At 31.4% G+C, this 24,898-nt stretch overlaps 4 protein-coding genes across 7 annotated transcripts; all 4 read right to left on the bottom strand.

The window, feature by feature from the left end:
- Positions 1–379: 379 nt before the first annotated feature.
- On the bottom strand, positions 380–2,718 carry LOC105194675 (protein farnesyltransferase/geranylgeranyltransferase type-1 subunit alpha). Its single transcript, XM_011159727.3, has 6 exons — positions 2,533–2,718; positions 2,105–2,404; positions 1,578–1,932; positions 1,253–1,453; positions 878–1,061; positions 380–778 (listed from the first exon to the last, which is right to left on the bottom strand). Exons 2-6 carry the CDS (start codon positions 2,253–2,255, stop codon positions 674–676), a joined length of 996 nt encoding a protein of 331 aa, XP_011158029.1. The 5' UTR covers positions 2,256–2,404; positions 2,533–2,718; the 3' UTR covers positions 380–673.
- A 364-nt stretch (positions 2,719–3,082) lies between these two features.
- On the bottom strand, positions 3,083–8,619 carry LOC105194672 (heat shock 70 kDa protein cognate 5). Its single transcript, XM_011159713.3, has 11 exons — positions 8,403–8,619; positions 7,701–7,762; positions 7,476–7,621; positions 6,377–6,500; positions 5,985–6,293; positions 5,645–5,807; positions 5,118–5,574; positions 4,640–4,936; positions 4,249–4,436; positions 4,018–4,158; positions 3,083–3,933 (listed from the first exon to the last, which is right to left on the bottom strand). The coding sequence occupies exons 1-11, from the start codon at positions 8,493–8,495 to the stop codon at positions 3,859–3,861; spliced, it is 2,055 nt and encodes a 684-aa protein (XP_011158015.1). The 5' UTR covers positions 8,496–8,619; the 3' UTR covers positions 3,083–3,858.
- Positions 8,620–9,282: 663 nt separating this feature from the next.
- Positions 9,283–20,196, bottom strand: LOC105192952 (peroxidasin homolog pxn-2). Its single transcript, XM_026131499.2, has 8 exons — positions 19,434–20,196; positions 15,772–16,543; positions 14,825–15,252; positions 13,606–13,853; positions 11,024–11,273; positions 10,628–10,746; positions 10,351–10,510; positions 9,283–10,190 (listed from the first exon to the last, which is right to left on the bottom strand). Exons 1-8 carry the CDS (start codon positions 19,487–19,489, stop codon positions 10,112–10,114), a joined length of 2,112 nt encoding a protein of 703 aa, XP_025987284.1. The 5' UTR covers positions 19,490–20,196; the 3' UTR covers positions 9,283–10,111.
- Positions 20,197–20,331: 135 nt separating this feature from the next.
- LOC105194663 (U4/U6 small nuclear ribonucleoprotein Prp3) lies at positions 20,332–24,898 on the bottom strand. 4 transcript variants are annotated; one of them, XM_026131500.2, is made up of 6 exons: positions 24,789–24,898; positions 24,447–24,669; positions 24,087–24,298; positions 22,373–23,156; positions 21,474–21,831; positions 20,332–21,019 (listed from the first exon to the last, which is right to left on the bottom strand). In XM_026131500.2, exons 2-6 carry the CDS (start codon positions 24,592–24,594, stop codon positions 20,620–20,622), a joined length of 1,902 nt encoding a protein of 633 aa, XP_025987285.1. In that variant the 5' UTR covers positions 24,595–24,669; positions 24,789–24,898; the 3' UTR covers positions 20,332–20,619. The 4 variants fall into 4 exon arrangements, with proteins under 4 accessions (XP_025987285.1, XP_039314820.1, XP_011158003.1 ...); XM_039458886.1 differs by having other exon boundaries at positions 24,447–24,678; positions 24,789–24,887; XM_011159701.3 differs by lacking the exon at positions 24,789–24,898 and having other exon boundaries at positions 24,447–24,726.

The following is a 24,898-nucleotide window of genomic DNA, read 5'->3' as shown; positions in this document are numbered from 1 at the left end:
AGAAATTATATATAAATGAATTGAGAAATTTTATAGTTATATAATACACAGGGTTGGGTAGTAACTAATTAAGGAGTTAAAAGTTAATAACTTCTAACTTGGTTAATTTTTAATGATTTAATTTTTAACTTTAACTAGTTAGTTTTGAAACACCTTAACTTTAATTCATTAACTTTTTTTCCAAGTTAAAAATGTATCTATGTATAAGAAAAAATTATAAGAGAAAAATACATTCCCATACAAAAAAACAAAATTTCTTTGTTATACAATTATACGAACTTAATTTACAAATAAAACATTAAATTTGTTTGTTAATCCATATTATAATTGTTTTGAGTAATTTAATTTTAAAAATTACGATTTTGTAATTTAATATGAATAATGTTTTTCAAAATTAATTTCTATCTAATTTAACTCAAGTTAATTTACTCTTAACTTTTAACTAGTTAGTTTTTTGTTCACGTAACTTTTAACGTAACTAAATTAGTTTTTTAAACCATTATAACTTTTCAACTTAATTTAGTTAAAAATATATATAATCTTACCCAACCCTGATAATACAAATACGTACTTGTAGGCAAAAGAGGCCAAAATACATCAACCATGCAGATTGATATGTAAAACATTATCTAAAAATTTTCGAACAATTTACATTATAGGATTGCTACAGTTTTTAATCTGAAGATTCTGTTTTCAATTTTGACAATAGCTGATTACCCATGTAATCCCAATATCGCCATCTTATTGTATCATATTTTTTCGCTAAATCCTTGCATAGCTAAAATATAAATACATATATTAGGACAAATAATATTTGCTATTATAAAATTATATATAACATTATAAAAATGCATAATATTACAAAACACACACGTACCTCGTATGCGAAATCAATGTGAAATAAAGGGGATGGAGCTTCATCATTTGGACTTCTTTCTTGACAAATATCAATCATACAAGCCAACAAATGATTGGTGCGGCATCCTTCCTTATACATTTCTTCACATTTATGCCTTACTTTTTCATTATAACCTAAGCCTTTACTATGACGTAACAATATTCTAAAAGCATAGATCCATATAGAGAATGTGCTTATAAAAATATTAGTAAGCTCTTTTGTCATTCTATCTTTATCTAATAAAGATAAAATAACACAAAAACCGAGCTATATAAAACTACTTTATAAATTATTCAAATTACAATATTATTTTTTATTCTAATTAAATTTTTCAAACATATCTGGAATAAATACCCTCTTAAATAGTTCCAAGCGCTCTCATTTCCCTTTTCTAACTGAATCTTCTCCAGTGCAAAGTCAACTTCTCTGTCTACCACTTCTTGTTCAAACTTTGTTGTGTTGTTTATTACAAAATAGCGCTGGTTCCAAGCAGAGTTGTTACGGACATCATCATTTAGCAATTGTTCCACATATTCTAATTCCTTCTCATATAAACTACAATCGCAATCATATATGTTTATACAAGTGTCTCAATAATAATATAAAGATTTATATATATATATATATATATTTTTTTTTTTTTTTTTTTTTTTTAATACATATATAAAGATATACTTACTTGAAAGTCTGTATACACCACTGACGATGTTGCCAAGCATGATAATTCTTGGCATCTTTGCATAAAACAGTTTCTATAAATGCTAGTTCATCTCTAGGATCTTGCAACCATTCAACAATAATCTTTCTATGATGCCAAACTTGATAATTTTTAGAATTGTATTTTATCATCCGATCTGTATATTTTAGTTCCTCGTATAAATCTTTTGCCAGAGCTTTAAGTATCTCTCTTCTGTATTGCCATACAGTATAATTGGCAGGATTAAGCCATATACAGGCTTCTGTTAAAGCTAATGCACGTTCTGACTTTTCACCTGACTTTAGAATGGCACGGAAATAATCATAGGCATCTTTAACTGAAAATTGACATATGGTGACAAAATTGTGAAGATAAAGCTACAATATATAGAATCTCTTTATGGAGTAATCCGTTTAGAGTAATGATAGAAAAAAAACATAAATACCGACTTATACACTTTGTAAATGCAATTTAAAAACGATGTAATTTTTAGAATTACATATACTCACACTTTTCGGAATATGCAATTGATACGATGGGATGAGGACCATCATCTTGGGGTAAAGGAGTCACATCATTCCACTCATCGCGATCTTTATACAAAGTCCACGATGTTTTCTCGTAATCACAGTTTAATTCATCATCAGAACTGTCTGACATGGTTTTCTTTAACACAATTTTCTACTATCGTAGGATGAAAACGGGATTATGAAAGTTTCCTTTAATGAATCCTAACCTAATTCACTTTCGCACTCAGTTTCAGTTTATATTCATACATCCATGGTTCAACTCTAAATGTATTCTAACAACTATCAAAAATTTATTATTAGCTGCGTTTATCATATAAGATATAATCAGTATTATGTCTTCATATTTAAACAAATAAACTTATCTAAATATTCATTCAACGTGATTGCTAACTAAAAAAAGTACTTACATTTAATTAAATATAATGTTTGTCTTTTAATATTTTAATCCTTTGTAATATTTAATCTTTTGTAAACATAAAATACAACCATTACGACGACGGGTATCAAAATTTATACTGATTTATACCAGTTTATAGCGGTACTGTGTTACAACACTGTTCAAAGCATCAAAGTAAGAGAGATGGATATCTACTAAGTGTTAGATGGAAAGAGAGAAAAAATAAAAAGTACAGAAAGTACAGCTGTAAAGAACAATTTATTAACAGTGACAGAGAGGAACCTCTCTATTCAGTGATGACAATGCACAAATGCATATACAACGATAAGAAAAGTATATATCAAGAAATAAATGAACCTCGCATCTCTTCTATTGATTTTCAAATTCACAAGATACCATAAAATTACAGGAATGTGAATTAAGGTGGCAAATGATTGTTTGCTTGAAATAAGATTAATTCCATATGTCAAAATTCAAAAGATTTATTGAACAACAGCGAACAAGCGAATGAGAACATAAAATATTCTCCCATTTAAGATATTTAAATTAAAAAAATCAAATAAGTGATTACATCGTATTATTTATAACAACATTCTTTATGATAATCTATGTATTGTGTACTGTTTACAAAGTACATTTGTTTTGCACAGGAACACTCATCTCACTCTCTCAATTCTATATTTTCATTTCACACTTATTTACTGAACGTGCTGAATGAAGCATTCTACAGTAGTTTGTTAACAAATCATTCCATATTATTTTTTGGTATAAATTATTTTACAATAATTGTTATAACAGTATCTTGACATTCTGCAGATGTTTCATAGGCTGCACGAAAAATGATTATTTTGCATTAAAGTTACATTATACTAGTGTTCAACTATGTACATAATATGTACTTTATGTGAAAACTGACTGGCCAAAACTTTTAAAAATTGGCCATTACTACTACAGATATATAATATACAGTTATTCCTTTTTAACAAACTTAACAAAACTTACTGTAATTGTGTTATTTTCTGAATCTCACAGAGAAACGGAAGATAATTTCGTATGACATTTAGGATGCAAAAATGCTACTTATAGAATAATATTTATAGAAATACCACAAAATTTATTATACAATCTCTAAATATGACAAAGAAAATCGTTTTTTTTTTTCATGTTGAATACTTTATTTCTAATCTGTTACTATCGCGCAGAATATCGAAATTTAGTTTCTTTTTTCAACTAAAATAAATGGTTCCTTTGCGCTTATGGAACAGATGCTAATACAAATGTATGCGAATGTGAATTTGTTTATCTTCTTTATAGAACGCGAGTTATCTAAATAAAATTAATTTTTCTCCTCCTTCTTTTCACCCTCAGGTTCCTGCTGTGATTGATTTTGACTTTCTCTTTCTGCTGCCATCTGTAAAAGTAACATGCTTAAATAATAATCTCTGAATTATATAGAGCGTTATAATTTATGCTCATTAATGTTTCACATAATTACCTTTTTGTACGCCATTTCAAACAATTTCAAGCTCGCTTGTTGGAGTTCGTTCGTTTGTTTCTTTATTTCTTCAGGATCCATATCATCTTTTTTAGCCAAAGTTTCTCGCAGTTTTGCAACTAATTCTTTGAGTTTGTCGCACTATAAAACAAGGAAAGAAATATGAAAATAATTCACAAAAATATTTAAGATAAAATTAAATCAATATTAATATTAAAAGCAATATTATACCTCTTCTTGTGGCAACTGCGCTTTAAATTCTTCTAACTTCGCTTCTGTGTCGTGTATAATTCCCTCTGCTTGATTAAATGCTTCAACTCTTTCCTTCTTAACTTTATCAGCCTGCGCGTATTGTTCAGCTTTCTTAACCATGTTTTCAATTTCATCTTTGCTAAGGCCACCACTAGATTGAATAACAACTGTAAAAAGAATCATAGATTTAGAATATATTCACAGGAAATGTAATTCATTATTAATTACAGTAATGATTCAGTTAAATTTTGTCTACAATCTTACTTGATTTCAAAGCAAGTTTTTCAGAGACGAAAAATATAGTCATCATTATAGCGTTAGTTATACGCTCTTAATCTAATATGAAATGATAAAGGAAATGTATACATACTTTGTTGTTCTTTGCCAGTTCCCTTATCCTTGGCTGACACGTGCACTATTCCGTTTGCATCGATATCAAACGTTACTTCTATTTGCGGCACACCTCTTGGTGCAGGCGGAATACCAACAAGAGTAAACTGTCCTAGGAGTTTGTTATCAGAAGCCATTTCTCGTTCGCCTTGATGAACTTTAATCTCGACTTGCGTTTGACCATCCGCTGCCGTAGAAAATACTTGGCTTTTTTTCGTGGGTATTGTTGTATTACGAGAAATTAATCTTGTGAACACGCCGCCAAGTGTTTCAATACCTAGAAAAATTTTTAAAACATTTTCTTTTTGATATATAGATTATAATGTATTTCACTTGTAATGTTAGATAAACGAAAAATCAGTAAAACAATGTCCTCATTTATTATCAGAGAGAAGATTAGTCTAAAGCATCATAATTTCGTAGGTATAAAATAAACAGAATAATTTGAATGATTTTACCTAATGACAGAGGTGTGACATCAAGAAGCAAAACATCTGTCACATCTCCTGCAAGTACACCTCCTTGAACTGCAGCGCCGACAGCTACAGCTTCATCAGGATTTACAGCTTTTGATGGTTGTCGGCCAAATATTTCTTGAACCGTTTGTTGTACTTTAGGTACCCTCGTCATACCACCAACAATTAAAACTTCTCCAATATCCGATTTCGTAACTTCGGCATCAGAAAGTGCTTTTTGACAAGGTTGAATAGTACGCTTAATTAAATCAGTCACGAGACTTTCGAATTTACTCCTCGATAACTTAAGATTTAAATGCTTTGGTCCACTAGAGTCCATAGTAAGATAGGGAAGGTTTATATCCGTTTGAAGGGAGCTTGATAACTCTATTTTAGCCTTTTCCGAAGCTTCTTTCAATCTTTGCATTGCCATTGCATCTTTAGTTACGTCTATACCTTGCTACATTATTTTATCAAAAAAATCATTATTAATATAAATTTTAACTATTGTAGTTAAAAAAAACGCATACCTCTTTTTTGAATTCCGATACAAGGTAATTAACTAATGCATTGTCAAAATCTTCTCCGCCTAAAAATGTATCTCCATTTGTGGATTTTACTTCGAAGACACCTTTCTGAATTTCTAAAATCGAGATATCAAAAGTACCTCCACCTAAGTCATAAACAGCAATACTGAAAAAAAAACAATACATTGATCATATCTGTCTTATTTTCTGCAAAATATAAGAAATATAACACAATTTTCAGTAAAATATTTCAGCATAAGATATATATCTTTAGAGACGAAAAATCGACATCATTATTTTCAACAGTATTTTTCATATTATATACTAATGTAATGTATCTTACATTTTATCTTCTTGTTTATCCATGCCATATGCAAGTGCAGCTGCGGTTGGCTCGTTAATTACACGAAGGACATTTAATCCAGCGATTTGCCCAGCATCCTTTGTTGCTTGTCGTTGTGAATCATTAAAATACGCTGGCACAGTAATAACAGCATTTTTTACAGACGTGTTTAAATAAGCTGCTGCGGTTTCCTTCATTTTCCCTAGTACAAATGCTCCAATTTGGCTTGGAGAATACATTTTTCCATCAGCACCTTGAACCCATGCATCTCCATTAGATGCTTTTACAATTTTGTATGTTACACTCTTCCTGTAAAAAAAGAAAAACATTACATATTGAAACAAATATAATCATATTACAAAAAATCGTATAAATGTCAACATGATACTCACATATCTTTTTTCACTTCAGGGTCATCAAATTTTCGTCCAATTAACCGTTTTGTTGCATAAAATGTATTTGAAGAATTTGTGACTGCTTGACGTTTTGCAGGCATGCCAACTAAACGTTCATCATCTGGAAAAAAATTATTTATTGCAAAAATAAAAATAAATTAAGGATTAGTTTCAAAACTTCGTTTAACCTAACTGATCGATTAAATTTATGAATTGTCAACTGCATGATTTAACTTCTTGTCCTACGAGTGAGACTCATGGTACTTCATTTGAGACAAATGTAAACACGAGTCAGACTCGTAATTCAGTTGTTCTTGATACTTTCTACTTTAGTTACGTGTAATGCAGGGTCTACAATGACATTAAGATGTATTGTAGACGTTTAATTCTTCGTTACATTTACACGTTTAGGTTATAATTCCTTAAAAGAATAAAACAATTGTTTATTATGGCCAAGCAATCGGGAGTTAGCGAATAAGACAAGGGGTTAAAACTAATCCTTGACCTAATTTTTTAAATTATTTTAATTAAAAAATTACTTTAATATTGATTTGAAGTGTTATATAATTTTACATAAATTATAATTTGCAGAAAATGGACAAGAAAAACAAAATTAAAAAATTAAAAACAAATGAAAGTTAGGGCTCCTCTGAATAACAATTCAAAGTAGACAAAACGAGCTTAAGAGCCATGCTGGAAGTTGTGAGCTAAAACAAAAATAATCATCAAAATAAATCAAGTAAATGTTTTGACTTTTAATAAACGATCTTCCTCAGTATAAATCTTAGAATCTATAACAACAATTAGAATCTTATCTGTCAGTTAGTTCGTTTTGTCTATTTTGAAAACAAAATAATACAATTAATTTTAAATTTGCAGTTGGCTATTCTTAAATTTAAATGACCAATTGAACTGGTTAATCGGAATTGGTGAGATTAATCGTATATAAGAAAAATATTCCAAAATCTAATTAATATATTGTTTAACCTAATTAATATATTGCAATAAGTAATCAAAAAAATTTGACCATATTAGCAAAAAATTTAAATTCTACTAATATATAATAATTGTTTAAATGTTACAATTTAGCAATAACCTTTTGTAAATGCAACATAGGATGGAGTTGTTCTCGAGCCTTCAGTATTTTCTATAACCTTAGCTTGCTTGCCCTCCATCACTGCTACGCAGGAAAAAGTAGTTCCAAGATCTATACCAATAACTGCACCTTTTACACCTTCAGATCTAGTAAAAATTAAAAAAGATTCAAAATATTTTCCAAAATCAGAAAATATTTAATATGCATTTCTTATTAATTACTTACTTAGACCGATACTGTTGCATATCGGTAAAACGGTGTGGTACAGTAATAGTTGGAGCGGCAACCTAAAATATTAAAAATACAAAATAATAAAAATATTTAACTCATATTTATTAATTTTAGAAAATATTTTATGTTCAAGAGATTATATAAAGAATGCTATCATAAACTTTAAAGAATAAATTAAAAGGAAAAAAAAGAAATTTAGAAAACACTTTCAAAATCTTTATTATACTATATACATGGTTAAATTAAATAAGATATTAATAAAATGTATATTTGTTTCTTAGCAAAAAATATATTTTTAATACTAAAAGGATCTGGTATTGAAAAAATCTTATAATTGAATTTTTCTAAACTAACCTAGACAATTTTAACTACTTTTAGCAGTTTTAACAATAATAACATGCAAAACACAGAGAAAGTTCAGAAGTTCAAGTTTTTGTCGACCGTAAGATGTAAAAGCATTTGCTAAATGTGAGATGCGAATCCATTCACACGTGCCGGCTTTAGAATCGGCATCGTGGCGAAATTAATGTGCGGCAGAAATTTCTCGAGATGCATGACCACGAAGTAATTTAAACTCGGTCGTATAGGATAGCAAAGAAGCATTGTCGAGTAAGATTTATCTCTCGTTAGACGACATGCAAATAGAGGACAACCTAGGAAAAGCCACGAGATTATGATATCACTATCGGTACATACATTTTTCAAAATTGTGCTGAATTGTTGTTTCCTGGCCAGATCGCAGGCAACGCCGGTGCAGCTACGGTTCAATAATCTTGCTGCGGTCAACATTTTGATCTTCCTCTTGAAATTTTAGCGAAAAGGGAAACGTGGTGCGCCCAGCCTCACAAGCTTCACGTGTAATGATGCAACTCTCGTAGCTCGTAGAAGTCCGTGATACGTATACCACGCGCGCATCTTATGGCGCATCCACTCCAGCGATCGGAAAATGGACACGCATGTGTCCACGAATCATTTGCGTTTTACAGTTGCTCTAATGGAATACACCAATAATGAACGTGCATAGTGATCCCACCACTCCTAAATCGCGAAACATCAAGAATGTTCTACGTACTGCACAAGAGATTACATATCTAACATACTATCAGAAATATTTAAAAAATGACGAAGCTGAATAGTTTACTTCTGGCAAAATGACGTAAATTATTATGCGACTTTATCGTATTATAATTCGTAAGCAAGCTAAATTAGGAAACTAGAAGTAAATAGCTGGAACTCTGTCAGCACATTTCCGGATTTCAAAACGATATGAGTGTGTTGAGTCCAAAATGATGCAATCGAAAGATAAAATTGTCACAAGTGAGAAAGCGGACGATGACCTATTCAAGATAGAATGAAACAAAGGGTCTTTATTAACGTTTTTATACATTCATTAATAATCTTTATTAGTACAAACAACATTATAATGTTAACAATCATGAATATAAGAATTAGAGCTACATTCATTTCCATTCTATATTTAAAAATATTGCATTCTAATATTTTTTCTAGTACTTTTTTCAATGAAAAAATTATATTATTAATAAGGTATCTTTTTATATAAATAATACACATATCATATTGTTAAATTATTTTATTTAGGGCAGCAATAACACATGTGCATTAAAATACACATCAGAGTTAAAATAAGTTAAAATCCTGAGATTAAACTCATTCGAAATATAGAACATATATTACAAAAAAATGCTTGATTCGATCGATCGAACTATTCGCGTATAAATTTTATACACTTTTCGATATATTACTCCATCGTCATCGTTATTGCTAATTAAAATAGAATACTTTATGCACACACGCCCTAATACGAAGCGTACCAATTTTTTAAATTATAAGATTTTTTAGAATTTTTTGTTTTTTTTTTTGAATATTTATAATCCAAACATATTCAAACGTAATCTTAAAGTTTAGATAACTCGAAACTGCAGTAACAATATTTGCAATAAAATTATAACGAGTAGTATAACAAAACGTGTATTAACAAATGTGCGTATTAGAAATGAGATGGAGATCATTATAAACAGTTCTTCTTTTGTTACATGAGGTATTAAAACTCGATGCACGCATTATCATCTCAATTAAATTTTTCTCGATAATATTAGTCCTTTTCTATTTTTAATTGCTACTAATTAATATTCACTGAGTAAAATTTTACCAAATTCTTTTATAATCAAATAATTTGAACTCAAATTAAGAAATCAATCTGAACTCAAATTAAGAATTTTCTAATTCAATTATTTTTTAGTAGTAACAGAACTTCCAAATTACTATATAAGAATAGCAATTAGAGTACACTGATTTCAAACATACAATCTCTAACGTAATCAGGAACAATATTGTTTAATATGAGCAATATTAAAATTCGACGATCGAATATGAAATTTAGATTATTATATATCTATCCTTTCTTTCCAAGCTGTAAAACTCATGGCTCCTTTTGTATGAATCGTACAATTTGTCATATCATTCCTAAAAAATATTAAATTAAAATTAAAATATTTTCTTGTTTAAAATCGACGTGTTAATCAATAATACAATAATTATTGTAATTATGATGTCATGTTTAGACTATAAATTTAATAAATTCTATTAATAAAAATTTATGTTATTTAAAAATTGGCATAATTACAAAAATGGATCTTTTAGAATAAAAGCTCTCGGTTGCATCCATTGTAGTCTATCTCCATTGCGACATAAAATTTGCGCCATCGTACTTTTTCGTATTTCTTCCAACTGTTTTATCGTAAACGAACCAGGGGTATTTCCATTTTCGTACCAGTACCTATCACCTGTATGTAAGAAATTGGTAAAATTTTAAATGTTCTATTTCAAATAGATTATGAATTATTTAAACGAACTTATTTTATACAGAATGCAAATAATAAAAAATCCAAAATTATATCTACCTAAACGAATATTTTGAAATGTTCGCCCTAATAAGCAAAGGAACGTCGGTCCAAGAACAGAATCAGATATTGGTGCTTCCGAAAGTGCTCCAGTCACCAGATCTATATCTTCTACATTTCTATAAATTAAACAGAAAAATAGCATCAAAATAATAAAATTTTTGGAATATTTTTAATATCTTTAAAAATCTCTTGAATTGAAAATAACATCAAACACAATTATTTAAAACCTTACAAATAAGCAATTAGCAAATAATTTGTTTTTAATCGCGAGAGAGAAAAAGAAAAAAGTGATAAAAGGGAGAAAAAAAGAGATAATTTTAATATGGCATAAAAAAATGCGAATTTAAAAGTTGTGACTTTTATTATTATGTTTCACTCTATATTTCGTCTTACTTGTAGATTGCTCGAAGTCTTTCGATAGTATCTTTGGTCACTGTGCCTTTAAGATCCTGAAAGTCAGTGAGATTCGGCAAATCACAGAAGCTTCGCCATTTGACGTAAGACGGTAAACCGTGATCTCTTCCCTGTTGTATTATCTGCGCAGCGTAATCTACGGCTACATCGTTGGTTTTTCCGTCGTGGAAGTATCGGTCCAGGAGAATTTCGTTTAAACCCGGAGGCAGAGGCTTCCTAGAATGTCCCGCTGTCGCGGAAATTAGATCTTGCATCCTAGATCGTCATTAAAACCAAGTTCTCATAGGACAACGTGTCAAAATATAAATCGTGACAATAGATGTCAGAAAATTTAATAATATAAGAAAGATCTTGATTTTTTGAAAGTTTTGACAGTTTTGAAAAACTAGGAGTCAATAAAGAAAAAAAAAAAATTAAGATTATCTCCGTAGTACTTAAACTTGCTCAGCATTATAAATAATATTGCCTAAATTATTTGTTTTCATGGGCATTACAATTTATATATGACATTCATGCTTTTAAGAAAATTATGTACTTTTAAAAGAATGCTGTGTTATATAAAAGTAGAAGTATTCTAGGAAATAACATCGGAAAATATAAAATTTGAAGGAGTAAAAAACTAAACTTTTTTTCCTCTTTTTTTACTTCAAATTATTGCCGTATAACGGTTGGCACAAATGGAACAAGGTTACGTTTTATGATACTCGATTTTTATTCCGTTCTAAATATCCAACAAATTTAATATCAACTTTTTACGTTGCGTTTCTTAAATCACGTGAGCTCGTAAAATTTCGCAAAAAGGAGTCATTGTGACTGCAACGTACCTTTCACTGTGATGTTACATTCTTTTCCGCTATGCAATTAAAAAGTTCACGCGCTATTGTTCACACGAAGATGGAAGTACATATTTCGTGAACTTTTGTTAAGATTGAAGTTCGCACAGTCTTTTCTCGAATAACTCATCTTTACATGGGATACCAATAGACTATAATGATTGAAGATGAATTATTGTGCGTCTGTGTGTATTGAGAACTTGTTTAGCAACCTAACAATGAAATTTGGTCTCAAAGAAGCGCGGTCTCAAATTAACGCTAAGAGACTTACGTCAACTGAAAGATTTCTTTTTGCCATATTTCTTTCGCGAGATTTTTATTAAAACATTGCTGTGTTTCAAGAAAAAGTGAAAGGTGAGAATATTCTATAAAAAGTCAAGTCAATTTTATGAAAATTGAAGAAGCGTGCTTGCACGCGATCGATGCATGACAATAATAGTAATCACTAGTTAGCAATTTATCCGAGACAGCGGCATTCTTATCATCATAAACTGTAATGCAATTAGTGTATCTCCGCTTGACTAGAACGTATTTCAATACGATAGACGATCTACCGTATTCGCATTAAGCGGGTGCATTTCCCTTCACTTAAGATGACTTCCCTTATCTTTTTAACGCTCCTAGAAACGTGACAGGTACTGCATTGATTTCTATCTTAGGGAGAAGAACAACTGACTTGATTGCCGGTATTGTGTAATCACCTTGAAGTGCAATTTGAATGACATTCATTTACTTGACACTTACGATGTTGTAAAAGTAGAAGAGTTCACGTTTAAAGAACAAAATAAATACTATATACATTTCTAATTTATGGATCACAACATGAAAGATGAAATCTTAGATATTGAATATTTATTTATTATGATAGCATTACGATAATGAATGTTTGAGAAATGCTGTATGAATCCTTCCAATACAAATTATCGTATTGCATCATTCAAAAGAGAAGCAAAATACATGTATATTATGTATTTTAAAACAATTTATAAGATTATATGTATATATGAGATCAATTCAATAATCTTCTAAAAATATACTTTGAAAAATTGTTCTAAAACATTCTTTACGAATTTTCGGTTAAAATGTGTAAGTCTCTTCTCTACTTATTATATCTTTCACACGGTTGGATAGAGTAATTAATTAAAAAGTTAAATAATACCGTTAAAAAGTTAATAACTCTTAATTCAATTAGTTTTAAATGAGTTAATTTGTAACTTTAACAAGTTATTTTTAAAAGACATAAATTATAACTTATTAACTTCTTCTCCCAGTTAAAAATTTATCTACGTAAAAGAAAAAATTATCAAAGAAAGAAAGGTACATTCTCATATAAAAACAATACTTCTTTGTTATTTTATATAAACTTTTTTTTAAAAAATATTAAATTTATTTAATAAACTATATTGTAATTGTTTTGGAATAATCTAATTTTTTAAAAATTACGACATTCTCATTTAAAATAAATAATGCTTTTCAACATTAACTTTAATTCAATTAATTAATTTTATTTTAACGCAGCTTTTAACTGAGTTAATTCTTTGTTTATGCAACTTTGAACGTAACTAAATGAATTTACGAGCTATTAACTCAACTTATAATCGAGTAAAAAAATGTATTAACTTACCCAACTCTGATCTTTCATATTTATATGCCATGCAATAAGTTCTCATCTTACAAAGATATTGAGTCATGCTGACGTTACGGGTACGTCAAGTAATTCCAACTGACCTGTAGCTCCAACGATCAGCCGGTCGATCGCGCCAGCCTCATACAACTCCTGTGGTGCATAGAATGCCGACAATAAGGTCCTTTCGCCAGACTTGAGCGCCGATCGTGAGTCGACCAAGTCCAGGGTTTTCGGGGTCAGCGCGGCAACAAAGGAGAGCCCAGCCGACGCCGCCGAATTCGAGAGAGTCGCGTCCGCGCGAATGTCGTAGCCGCGGAAGTAGCCCCGCTGCGTCAAGCGCAGGCCGTATCTTCACATACGTAACAAAGAGATAACGCACGCAGTACCGTGTATGGACGTGAGTTGCGTCTTGGAAAGTACGGGGGCGTATGATGTAATTTTATTGCGTCACGTCTCTCGTACGACTATTGTACAATTCGGCGTCGTTTAAAGAATACCCGAATGAATATAATAAAGTTCAAAGAGATGCGCAACTTGTAAAGTAATCTCTAAAGTAAATCGCTCGTTAAGTCGCTGAATCAATTACAAATTACAATCATTATCACTACACGGCCACATGAATACATTAAGAGAAAAAATTACTAAATTTTAATAAATATTTATTTAAATAGTTGCAATGGAATATTTATTTAAATGTAAATAAATATTTATTAAAATTTAGTAATTTTTTCTCTCAGTGTAGATTTAAAAAGAACTACTATTCTGAATTAATGTTAAGAAAATATCACATTAATAGTTTATGGGGCCTCACGTTACATGAAAATTATAAGCAATAAGAAGATAATCTGTGATAAAATTCCGACATGCTATTATGTAAAAAATATAATTTAATACACGCGTAGATGGAAGTCACGCTTTTCGTATAACATCGTCCGACTATCTTCCATCGCATACATCAGTTGTTGCGATTAGTTCTTGTAATCCATCCGTACAAGAAGCTGTGTTAGACACTAAATGGAGCCATCAGAACGTTCAATTTATGAAATAGGATTGTATTAGTGTATAGAAACGATATAAGATCCTTTATGAAATTATTGCTTCAAGCTATTATTACGAGTACCAAGGAACATGATGTTGGTACAACTCTAAGATAAACAGTGGTGAAATACGCGTATTAAGTTAATATAGAATATCTCGTCTCTTAATTTCTTCAAACGTTCAATTAAATGTTATATTGATATCATTATAATGAAAAAATTTTCAACGACTTGTATTCACGGTTTTTATAAATTAAAATATAATAGAAGAAATGTTACATACTTGTCGAGGGTACGTTCTCCGAGAATAACTGGCAGGAACTCGTTATAAGTTATATGTTGCAGTTCGGCGATAACAATTCTTCTTGCTTCTTGATATAGTTTCTCGTCGTTCCAATGAGGATTAATACGTTCCAATTCCGCAGCCACTCGGTTGTGCTCCCGTAAGAATAATACGTGCATCAAAGTAAGACCTGGATTCTCGTTTACTCTGGTATCGCCGCTAAAGAAACAGGGAAATGCCTTATTTGCGCTTCTACAGCTCTCATATTTTGGCGAAGCCATCGGCAAGTTCTTTCTCTGCGTATTTAGCAAACCGTCCTCGCCCGATCTTAAAGCTCTAGCTGTCTCTTCGGAACTACCGTAAAGCGGTGACAGATCCAGATAGGACGATGCCTGATTGATCTGTTGGCGTGGACCCAACTTGCAACCCTGTATTAAACAATATCTACCGTATATACGAATTTGCCTGCAAATTAATTCGCAATTAAAGCGTTCTTCTAAATCAAAGAGCTCTTTGAAACTCTATCAGAAACTCCAAAACTTTGCAAGAAATTAAAATTCTATCATAATCGAAAAATAATTGATTTCGCAAAGATTACATAACATCTTCTTTAAAATGTCCACTTAAAAAGAAAAATACGTTCTTTGCTTCCATCTATAACGTATTAAATCATCAATTTGTAATAAAATTTTTATTTCCCTATTCACTGGCTTTACGATGAAAATTATTTATACATTCACGTGAATAATTAGTTTTTTTTTTATTCTTTGGATTGTACGTAAAGTATTATTAACTTTCAAATTTGCAACTAATGACGATATAATCCTCTTGTTCATCTCAAAAGGCTCTGCATAGACTGAAACTCTTGCACAATAACATGAAGAAATCGTAGAAGTTTATAAGAGAGAGATTTCTCAAACATTATATAAGATTTTATTCACAATTACCTGTAACGAATTCCCTGGATGTGGCGCCGATCTCGAATATTCCATACACCCGATTGGCCGCTCCGCGCGGATCGGAAAGCACTCCGGATGAAAATTTTCATAATCAACGTCGCAACACTTGAGCCTGGCGCCGTCCGGTAGTTCCATTCTGGGCGTATGCGCCAAATCGTGAGCAAGAAATTGACTGAAAAGCGCGGTAAGCGCCATCAAATAAGGATGCTTAAGGTCCAATCCGCCGGCATGTACCTTCGAGGAGACTTCTCTCGCACTCGGCAAATTCATGCGGGGCAAGGAGACACCGTCTTCGTACTCCGGCGGCAAAAATCTCACGTAAGCTTCCAAAGCTGCGCCCCAAGTCGGATGCAACGGATTATTGCATCGACCCGTATGTGTCCTGTAACGGACATCTGTCTTCTTGCATTCGGATATTATTCTTAGAAAGCTGGGCGAGTCCGGACAGAGGACTGCAGCTACCGTCGGTAATACCAAAGACGCCTGTTTCGATGACATATTGAGTGCTTCTACGAGCATCACCGCCATCGTCTCAATTCTCAAGGCCTTCCTCGAGAGATTTTGCGCGCCTTCGGTCATCTCGTGGGATGCACCGAGAAACCATGACGGCGAGCCTCGATTGAGATGCGTCTGGGAGTTCATGATCGCCCGCTCTGCCTGGCTGTATCTCTCCATAGAAAGACTCGTGCGCATATCCAGATCATGCAGCATCCTGGGTGGCAAGGTCGTAGTTCCGGCGAGTGTCATTAGAGCGAGGAATCTGCGGATCGTAATCTAAAGATAGAAAACACCCACTTATCCATGCATAGCCTAAGTACCGCCGAGTGCTATCGAGGCAAACAGTTACGCCTTCGAATAGAGACGAGTTCTTGTGTGAATGCACTTATGGCTTATGCTCTGCGCGGTACAGCATCGTTATTACCCAATAATCGTTATGCAAATTCGATGGTTGTATTATTATCTAACTTAGCAATGATGAGATACAATCAATCATTGAAAGCGCAATTATGGGATTGGACACTGGTGGACGATCGTGCATTTGCACATCCGTATTGCAAATAAACCGAGACGCATCGACAGAAACACGTTTGTTATATTATCTGTTACGAAACTCTCATGCAAATTTGAAGGCTATATTATACAGATCTCTGTCGACTCAAATTATAGATTGGGTTTAGTTGGTCCCTAGCAGAATGCTAGAATTATTTCGCAAATAATCGCTGTTTGCGTTTTATTTATGTTAAAGATACAAATTTGGATAAAGTCGTACTAAAGTTATCTATCTACATTACGTGATCTATGCTAATGTATAGCAAGATTTAAGAGCAAGCGAGAGATTCCGCGTAATTTGCTCTATGTGACAGTAGAAGTAATACATGTGATATTATAGAGATTAGAGAAATACGTTTCGTAATTTATCGCATAATTCATCGCAATGAACTCCGGAGACCTTGTCGACGCGATGGCATTTCACCCTGTTACATTAGAAAAGCATTGTTCATTGCGCGCGTTTACCGCAACAAATTCATTCATCAACTCGGGCATCTATCTCGGTCTAGCTTCTCGACTGAGACTGTGCCACTTTTTATGGCACAGCATATGGTCGGAACAGATCTTAAAAGGAGGTCGAATAAAGCTGACATTTAAGAATCCTTCCTGGTTCTTTTACGACTGCTTTGCGTAATCTCCTTTATTCCCATGATTAGCATCGTTCGCGCGAATCGATGGAAACAATCACTTCACGACACGCAGATCGATCACTCTCGACCAATTATGTTTAAACCGTTAATCTCCTTATTGACCCGGAACTTCGACGTTGTTGGAACACGAGCATGCACTTTGCGAAAGCGAGGAAGATCTACGCTGACTTGAAGAATCGATAGAATCGATAGAGTAGATTACATACAATTACATTGCATTAAAGCGTGATGCATCCTTTCTATAACGATCAACCATATAGAGATCATTAAGTACAACACTTCTGAATAGAGCATCGCAGTTCTCAATTTTTAAATAAAATTTAGAAGTTTCTCTGGAGTTGGATAAATAGTTTGTTATAATTTATTATAATTATCTATAATATTTTTTTATATTTGTTATTTTTTTATATATTAAAGGTCAATTTGTCAAAGTCTTTTTAGATCTCATTTGTCTAAAAGATTTAATATTTGCTTTTTAATACTCGTTAATGTTTGCTCCGGTTATTACTATTTACAATTATTATCGTAATTGTGCGAACGATTGCACGATAATCTTTAGGAAGGATATTATTATATTATATATCTATATAAATATATTCATATTTATTCGAAACGGAAAAATTATGACAAATATTGATAATTCTCGCTCACACAAATAATTATCTTAAAATAACATATTATTATCAACTAATGATCAGAGATTGTAATCTAGATGATATTTTGTCACGTAAAGGATAAATGCAAAGCAAAGCTCTGCTGGCACAATATGTACAAGGTGCTGCTTTATGTATGCAATAAATTATAATAATTATAAAACAATTAGTTTCGTGACGCCCACGCGATGAAGTCGACATGTGCAGATCTGAATGAGTCCGCACGATATAATCGTTAACCTTTGTTGAAGTAACGAGCTGAGAGAAACGTACTGACTGCAAGTACAAATCGTTGTGTCAAGACTTCAGCACGTTCGCATTCGCAAAGTTTCATAACGCTGCCGTTTCACTGTTTACGACCGTTGGGTTAGAACGTATGAGATAATTATCCGATATGTAACGAACCCACGCTTAATCAACCCTCCCGGTTTTGAAACGGGTAACAATCTTACGGAATCTATACTGAGAAAAAAATTCAATTACATAAGTATTGTTCCTGTGAATTTTCGCGCTCTTATTACAGATTTTGATACGGAAAACAAGTTCACTCTTTCCTTTCTTACTTCCCTTTTCTTTCTCTTCCCTTAATAATGATGAGTCGCTGATCAATTACGAAATAACTCAATAATTTATAATAAGATTGATAAAAATCACGTTTTCAATACGTATATTTAAAGCATTGAAAACGTGTATTAAACAAAAAAACACAATGTTTTAAAGGAAAACATGATTTTTACCAATCTTGATTTATAAACGTTTATTATTAATTGAAGATATATATTAATGATCACAAAGAAAGACATAAACGAGTTTTTTTTTTAAATTGTAACGTATGTTTTAATTAACAATGTTATTATTTATTAAAATTAAATTAAATTATTTATTAAATTTAATTATATATAAATTTGAATTATTGAACTGTTACAATATACTTTTTTTGTTTGTAAAAATTGTTTTTATTAACCACGCATTTATTAGTTAATACCAAATATTTAATAATGCAAAAATAAAACGAAAAGTGATACATTAAATTAGTACATTTGTTTAAAATTTTAATTTGTAATTAATTTTGTGTCTGTATTTCGACTTACGCTCACAAAGAATTATTTTTCTTGTAAATATGATTATTTAAAAATATGATTATTTAATTAAAAAATATATTAAAAAGTATTGAAACACTTAATCATAATTTGTAATATTTATAATACTATGTTACATAAAATTAACATAAATTTAAACAAATAAGTTTTATGCGACTTGTCATATTCATTAGAATACATAATACGAAAGTACTTACTGCAATATGAAGATGAGCAAGCCACTGGTAGCGATTTTTTTACTATGGATCAACATCTTTACGAGGATAATGCGCACGATATCTTCGTAACGTAGAGATCACTCCGGGAAGGATACTTAATACGCGGTGGCATTCATCTGACTCGAATGATTTCACAAGAGCCACACGCGCGCGAAAGCGATGTGCGCGAGAACGCGCAGCGGTAAACCTGAACTGAGAATGATGCTTCGAACGAAAGTAAAACTCTAGTCTATCCCGTTCGATCTATCCCGGAGTGGGGTTTAACCAGGATCGCAGCAACGCACGTGCATCAATGGTGCACGGTACATCGAATACATATATAGCTGGTAAAAGTGCATCGCTGCAGCAATAGTGGCTGCTGGATCAGTATTACGATCGGGACCAAGGTTCGCTTTTCCTCGGCTACGTTATTGGGAATCGCGGTTGAAGGTGCCGTTTCAAGGTCGATTATTCCGTTCGCACCTTCGTGCATGCGATGCGGTATGCGTGAACCTCGCATGTTCTTTTGCATAATATTATAACAGTAGGCAGCGCCATTGCGCTATGCTAATTGACGTACTTGATGGGCTTGACTGCGATGTCGTTCACGGATTAAAATTCCTTGAGATGACACCATTTGTGTTTCGTTTGGATAATGAAGAGTCTCACACGGCTCTTTATTTATCGCTTTCTTTGTTTAAGTGAATAAAATGTGCATCATGGTAATAAATCATGATGTGTTACGCATAAAATGACTGTTTTTGTTCAATACATATTTAATGTTTATTAAAAATAAATATAAAAAAACCGCTGAAATAATAACAATTTGACAAAATATTAAAGTTACAATATTAAAATTTAATCACAAGATTATATTGAACTGCTGTAAATAACTAAATTTTGAGAAACAATGAACACCTTTATTTATGTCCACTCTTGTTATGATTACATCTTTTATTTCTCATTTTAATAATCTTATTAAGTTGTACAGAATTCATTATTTGTTGCGTTAGCTATAATAATAGTCCGGATTCAGAATGCGTTTCTAAAAATGTTAACGCACTTTTTCGTCATTCTATCTTCATCATTCATTAAATATAAAACAAGAATAAAAAAGCACGTTAAAGATCTAGAAATGCATTCTGAGTACGGACCTATGTATTCAGTTAATTTACAAGATTGTATTTTAAGAGCGTACTTCATCTGTATTATCGAGGACTGCGCCACTGTAGGCTAAATCCCAATAATGTTCCACTTGATGTTTCTTAAAATGCTCTCGAGCCATTTTTTCAATTGGACATACTTTAAACTTAATTTCTCCGAAATGTCGTTGTTTACTTGTCCCTTCCCAAACAAGTACACATCTGTTCGGTACGTCATTCCCGTCATTATCCTTTACTATGTCTTCTTCCCATTTGATACGGTTCATCATGAGTCGTTTGTACTTGGCTTGTTGTTTTGCTCCACCTTCTACTACAACAACATTGCAGTCCCGGAACAACATTACGCAACCAGTAAGATAAAGCTGTTTCGCGTTAGTCTCTACTTTGAATTTCTTTGAAGCATTATTGACAAGATCACGTATTCTGTAAAAATATCATCAGGTTATATAAATAAATGTGCTATACAACACACAATTGTATATATAAAGTGTTCCGATATTTTCGAATCAAAAATATATAGTAAGAAAGTTCTTGAAAAATTAAGTAGCTATTTGCAAATTTTATTTCAAATCATAGTCTTTAAGATACAAAGATTTAAAAAAACTGGCCAATCATAAAGTACGTTTAGATAGTCAAATATTTGTGAATTAATATTACCACTCGAACGATAACGAGCGCATGACAGATGATCATCTAAATGTAATCTCTAATTGACTAACTTTAAATTCTTATATTTTAAAAATTACTTCTTCAATAAATAAAAATATATAAAAATCTATAAATATCAATTTTTTGTTTTTATTTAATTTTTCTAGAACTTTTTTGCTATATTTTAATTTGCGAATTTTGGAACACATCCTGTATACAATATATTTACCTATAAACAGAAACGTGTACGCCAAGACTAGTATCTTCCTTAAGCTTCCTCGCCTTTTTCTCGCGACGTTGATCAGCGGTGAGTCTCCGTGCTGCATTTGCATCCTCATGAGCTTTCAATCTCTTAGCCATTTGTTGTCGAACATGAGCTTCAATTTTAGTAGGATCTTGTACAGCTTCAGTCCCTAAAACTCGCATGAGATTCGAGATCCTTAACTTCGGTTCAGGTGGTGGTTCTAGACCTAATCGAATTTTTTCTTGCTCTTCCTTCCAAGTCTCTCGTCTGTTTTGCCTCCTTAATTTCTTACGTTCCTTCTTTGTGAGAAATACAGGCATATATATTGGTTTTAAAGGATCCGCTGTACAAAAAATACACAACGTATAAAGAATTTATTTACAAACATTACATTTAAATGATTATTTATGTGGCCACTAATATCACAAGTATGCGACTTAAAGATGTGCAACTGTCCAAATGTAATTTATGATTGGTTAGCTTTAAATTCTTATATCTCAAAAATTGTTTTAAATAAAAATATATAAATAACTACTTTACTTAATTTTTTGAGAAATTTCTTGCTATATTTTAATCTGTGACGAAGTTCGAGACATCCTATATTAATGAAATAAAAAAGTACTATACATATAACGCTTCATATGCTACAACATAACTCAAAAATTGTCATTTTTTTTAGTTGTCTGTAAAAAGAAAATTCTAATAAAAATTGAATTCACTAAATAAAGAGATCCTAATGATCCTTTTATTCTTCTACAATTAGTAGACCAAAATTATTACAGCAAAATCACAAAAATGATATTACAAACTTTAATAATTTAAAACATTCAAACTTTTACTTTTTTTAAATTATATTATTGTAATAAATAAGCTATAATACATACTTGGAGGTCGCATTTGTGTTGGATGTTCTACTAAATTTGTGATGGTTAAACTTTTGATTGGCGTTGACTCATTTTCATTAGGATATCCACCGCTTAATATAACAGAATCCCACCATTCTATATTAGGCACATCTTCGCTAAGAGCTTCAGTTTTAGGTGCGATAAGAGCTAATTTGGTTGCTGAACTGATTCCAGTTTTTCTAGCAATTTGACTAATTTCATTTTGCAATTTCTCTAATTGTGTTTTCATGCGTATTCTCTCTGCCAATTGTTGGAATTTTCCTGGTTCGTGAAACTTTAATGCACGTTTACCGCGCATTGCCGGTTTTACACCTATTCTGTTATCAAAATAATGAGTATCTTGTATTTCTTCTGGACCTTTTGATTCTTGTAGTTGAGCCTTAAATTCTTCTCTTTTCTTTGCACGTATATTAGCTTTTAATGTAGGTACAACTTGAGTAAGTTGCACTTCTTTACCTGTTATATCTACTGTTCTACCAGACTCATCCAAGATTAAAGGTGTTGGTTTGTCCGGTACATTAACATTGTTAAGTAATCCTGAATTTAATTTATTCCTGATCTGTGCTTGTAATGCAGCTATTTTCCGTGCTTTGTCTGAATCTGTTTTACTCAATAAACCTTGATTATACATACTTCCTACTGTTGGCAATGCATCACGCCCTTTAAACAAAGGTTTTGCAGAAGCGTCTTCCTGTTTTATTGCTTTCAAAGCTCTTTTCCTTTCCTGTATTTGTCTTTGTGCATTTTCCATCATTTGCTTTATCTAAAAATATATAAAAGAAATAATGAAGTACATAAAATATTGGAGGTAAATCGCCAATACCGACACACCACTTTGTTTTTGGATTGTATTTCTTCTACATAAGCTAAGATTTTAAAAACAAATACAAACTAAAAATGTCATCTTTCATATGATATAGCAGTTGTTATATTATTTTAAATTTTGCAATAATCAAGTTTTTCTTGAATTTTTGGTGAAGATAAGCAAAAATTAGCATCTGACAAAATAAACCGCAAAACCAATATAGTAGAAATAAGCAATAATGCGATATTTTGCTTTTCTTTTTCTTTAACATGTATATCCTTAAGATTTGTATAAAATATTGTTTAATGTATATGAGGAGTCTTTAAGATTTTTTACTCCAATGTAAGACTTTTTTGTCAATTTATACAAATACCTTATGCTATTTTACAAGATATTACACGAGCAACAATATATAAAGATTAGATTAGGTTTCTTAATAGATTTTCAAATATTATCTTTTAGTCCATCCTTTATGGATTATCTTATGTCTTAACAAGCAGATGTATTAGTTTACACTGCATTGAATTTGAAATTTAAAATCACTTATAAAAAAAATGTAAATAAGAAAGCTAGGATGCCACAAACATTTAAAATAATTTGATGTCTTCAATAATATACTCACTATTGTTTAAGCTATGCAATCTGCAAAAGAAATTTATGCAATTTTATTCCCTTTAAAGAATTTATTTTTAACAGATTTTATACAAAAAAAACATCATGGATATGTAAATTACAAGTTTTTTTTTAATTATCTAAGCAAATTGTGTTTTTCTCAATATTAATGAAATGCAATGTTTAGTTTCTAAGAAATAAACGGGTGTCAGTTTAGGAAACCTAGTGGCATCGGCATTGACGACTTTCTTTCAATAATGCATAAAATTATAATACCTTATCTTCTGTAAGTTGAGTCTCTATAGGTTTTTCATTTTTCGTTTCATCATCTTTGAATCTCGATTTCTTTGTATCTTTGTCTTTATCCTTGTCTTCAGGATGAGCTCGTTTCTTATTCTTTTGAGATGCTTTGGTATCATCATATATCGTAAATATTTTTTCTGTCAACTTAGAAGCTTTCTTGTCTTCCAATAAGGCCGATAACTTATCTACAAAAAATTTCTTATGCATTATACAGAATCATACACATTTTAAATATATATGAAATAGTGTAATACATGGTCTGCTTTGAATGCTAATGATAAAAATCATAGAATATAATCGTAGGATGTAAGTCAATACATATTGCTTATTTACCTGCAGTTTTACGTTTGTCATAACCAGAAGTGATGCAGTTAACAGCGGTAGTAACAATTGCTGGTTCACTAAAGCCAAGAAATTTATGAACCGCTTTTTCGATCTGCGGCTTCATTTCATCTATTTCTTTTCTCGTTAAATATGACATATTTCTAACTTTATTTCACTCGCAGAATGTTCAAGTACTTCGTAATAAAATTGATATTCTCAGAATATAAGCGTCCTGTAAGCACTAAGGTTATACATCGAATATTTGCTGTCCACACGGTTTAACATTGGTCATATTCAACAAAGAGTTGCAGTTGTATGCTAAGCAGTAATCGAATGTGATTGGTTACTTACTTTTAGATCCAATCTCGAGTACTCAACAGTTTACTTTGCTGCAAACCATTAAATTCTATGTAACATCGTGGTTTTTTATATATTGTTACACGAAGTATTGTTTAATATTC

The sequence above is a fragment of the Solenopsis invicta genome, chromosome 16, assembly GCF_016802725.1.
Source record: "Solenopsis invicta isolate M01_SB chromosome 16, UNIL_Sinv_3.0, whole genome shotgun sequence".
In the NCBI taxonomy this organism is placed as follows: Eukaryota; Metazoa; Arthropoda; class Insecta; order Hymenoptera; family Formicidae; genus Solenopsis; species Solenopsis invicta.
This window is presented reverse-complemented; position numbering and strand designations above follow the sequence as displayed.

What these genes read in the sequence shown, in the direction of transcription:
- LOC105194675 (XM_011159727.3), bottom strand. Translation starts at nt 2,255, where the DNA reads ATGTCAGACAGTTCTGATGATGAATTAAACTGTGATTACGAGAAAACA. An exon ending in GCTTGGAACTATTTAAGAGG is followed by an intron (nt 1,062 to 1,252) that starts GTATTTATTCCA and finishes CTATGCTTTTAG; the next exon opens with AATATTGTTACGTCATAGTA. An exon ending in ACATTGATTTCGCATACGAG is followed by an intron (nt 779 to 877) that starts GTACGTGTGTGT and finishes TTTATATTTTAG; the next exon opens with CTATGCAAGGATTTAGCGAA.
- LOC105194672 (XM_011159713.3), bottom strand. Translation starts at nt 8,495, where the DNA reads ATGTTGACCGCAGCAAGATTATTGAACCGTAGCTGCACCGGCGTTGCC. An exon ending in CTATGTTGCATTTACAAAAG is followed by an intron (nt 6,501 to 7,475) that starts GTTATTGCTAAA and finishes ATTTTTTTCCAG; the next exon opens with ATGATGAACGTTTAGTTGGC. An exon ending in TTGAAATGGCGTACAAAAAG is followed by an intron (nt 3,934 to 4,017) that starts GTAATTATGTGA and finishes TTACTTTTACAG; the next exon opens with ATGGCAGCAGAAAGAGAAAG.
- LOC105192952 (XM_026131499.2), bottom strand. Translation starts at nt 19,489, where the DNA reads ATGTTGATCCATAGTAAAAAAATCGCTACCAGTGGCTTGCTCATCTTC. An exon ending in GGAGAACGTACCCTCGACAA is followed by an intron (nt 13,854 to 14,824) that starts GTATGTAACATT and finishes ACGTATGTGAAG; the next exon opens with ATACGGCCTGCGCTTGACGC. An exon ending in AGACTTCGAGCAATCTACAA is followed by an intron (nt 10,747 to 11,023) that starts GTAAGACGAAAT and finishes TTTAATTTATAG; the next exon opens with AAATGTAGAAGATATAGATC.
- LOC105194663 (XM_026131500.2), bottom strand. Translation starts at nt 24,594, where the DNA reads ATGTCATATTTAACGAGAAAAGAAATAGATGAAATGAAGCCGCAGATC. An exon ending in CTCAACTTACAGAAGATAAG is followed by an intron (nt 23,157 to 24,086) that starts GTATTATAATTT and finishes ATATATTTTTAG; the next exon opens with ATAAAGCAAATGATGGAAAA. An exon ending in AACACAAATGCGACCTCCAA is followed by an intron (nt 21,832 to 22,372) that starts GTATGTATTATA and finishes TTTTTTGTACAG; the next exon opens with CGGATCCTTTAAAACCAATA.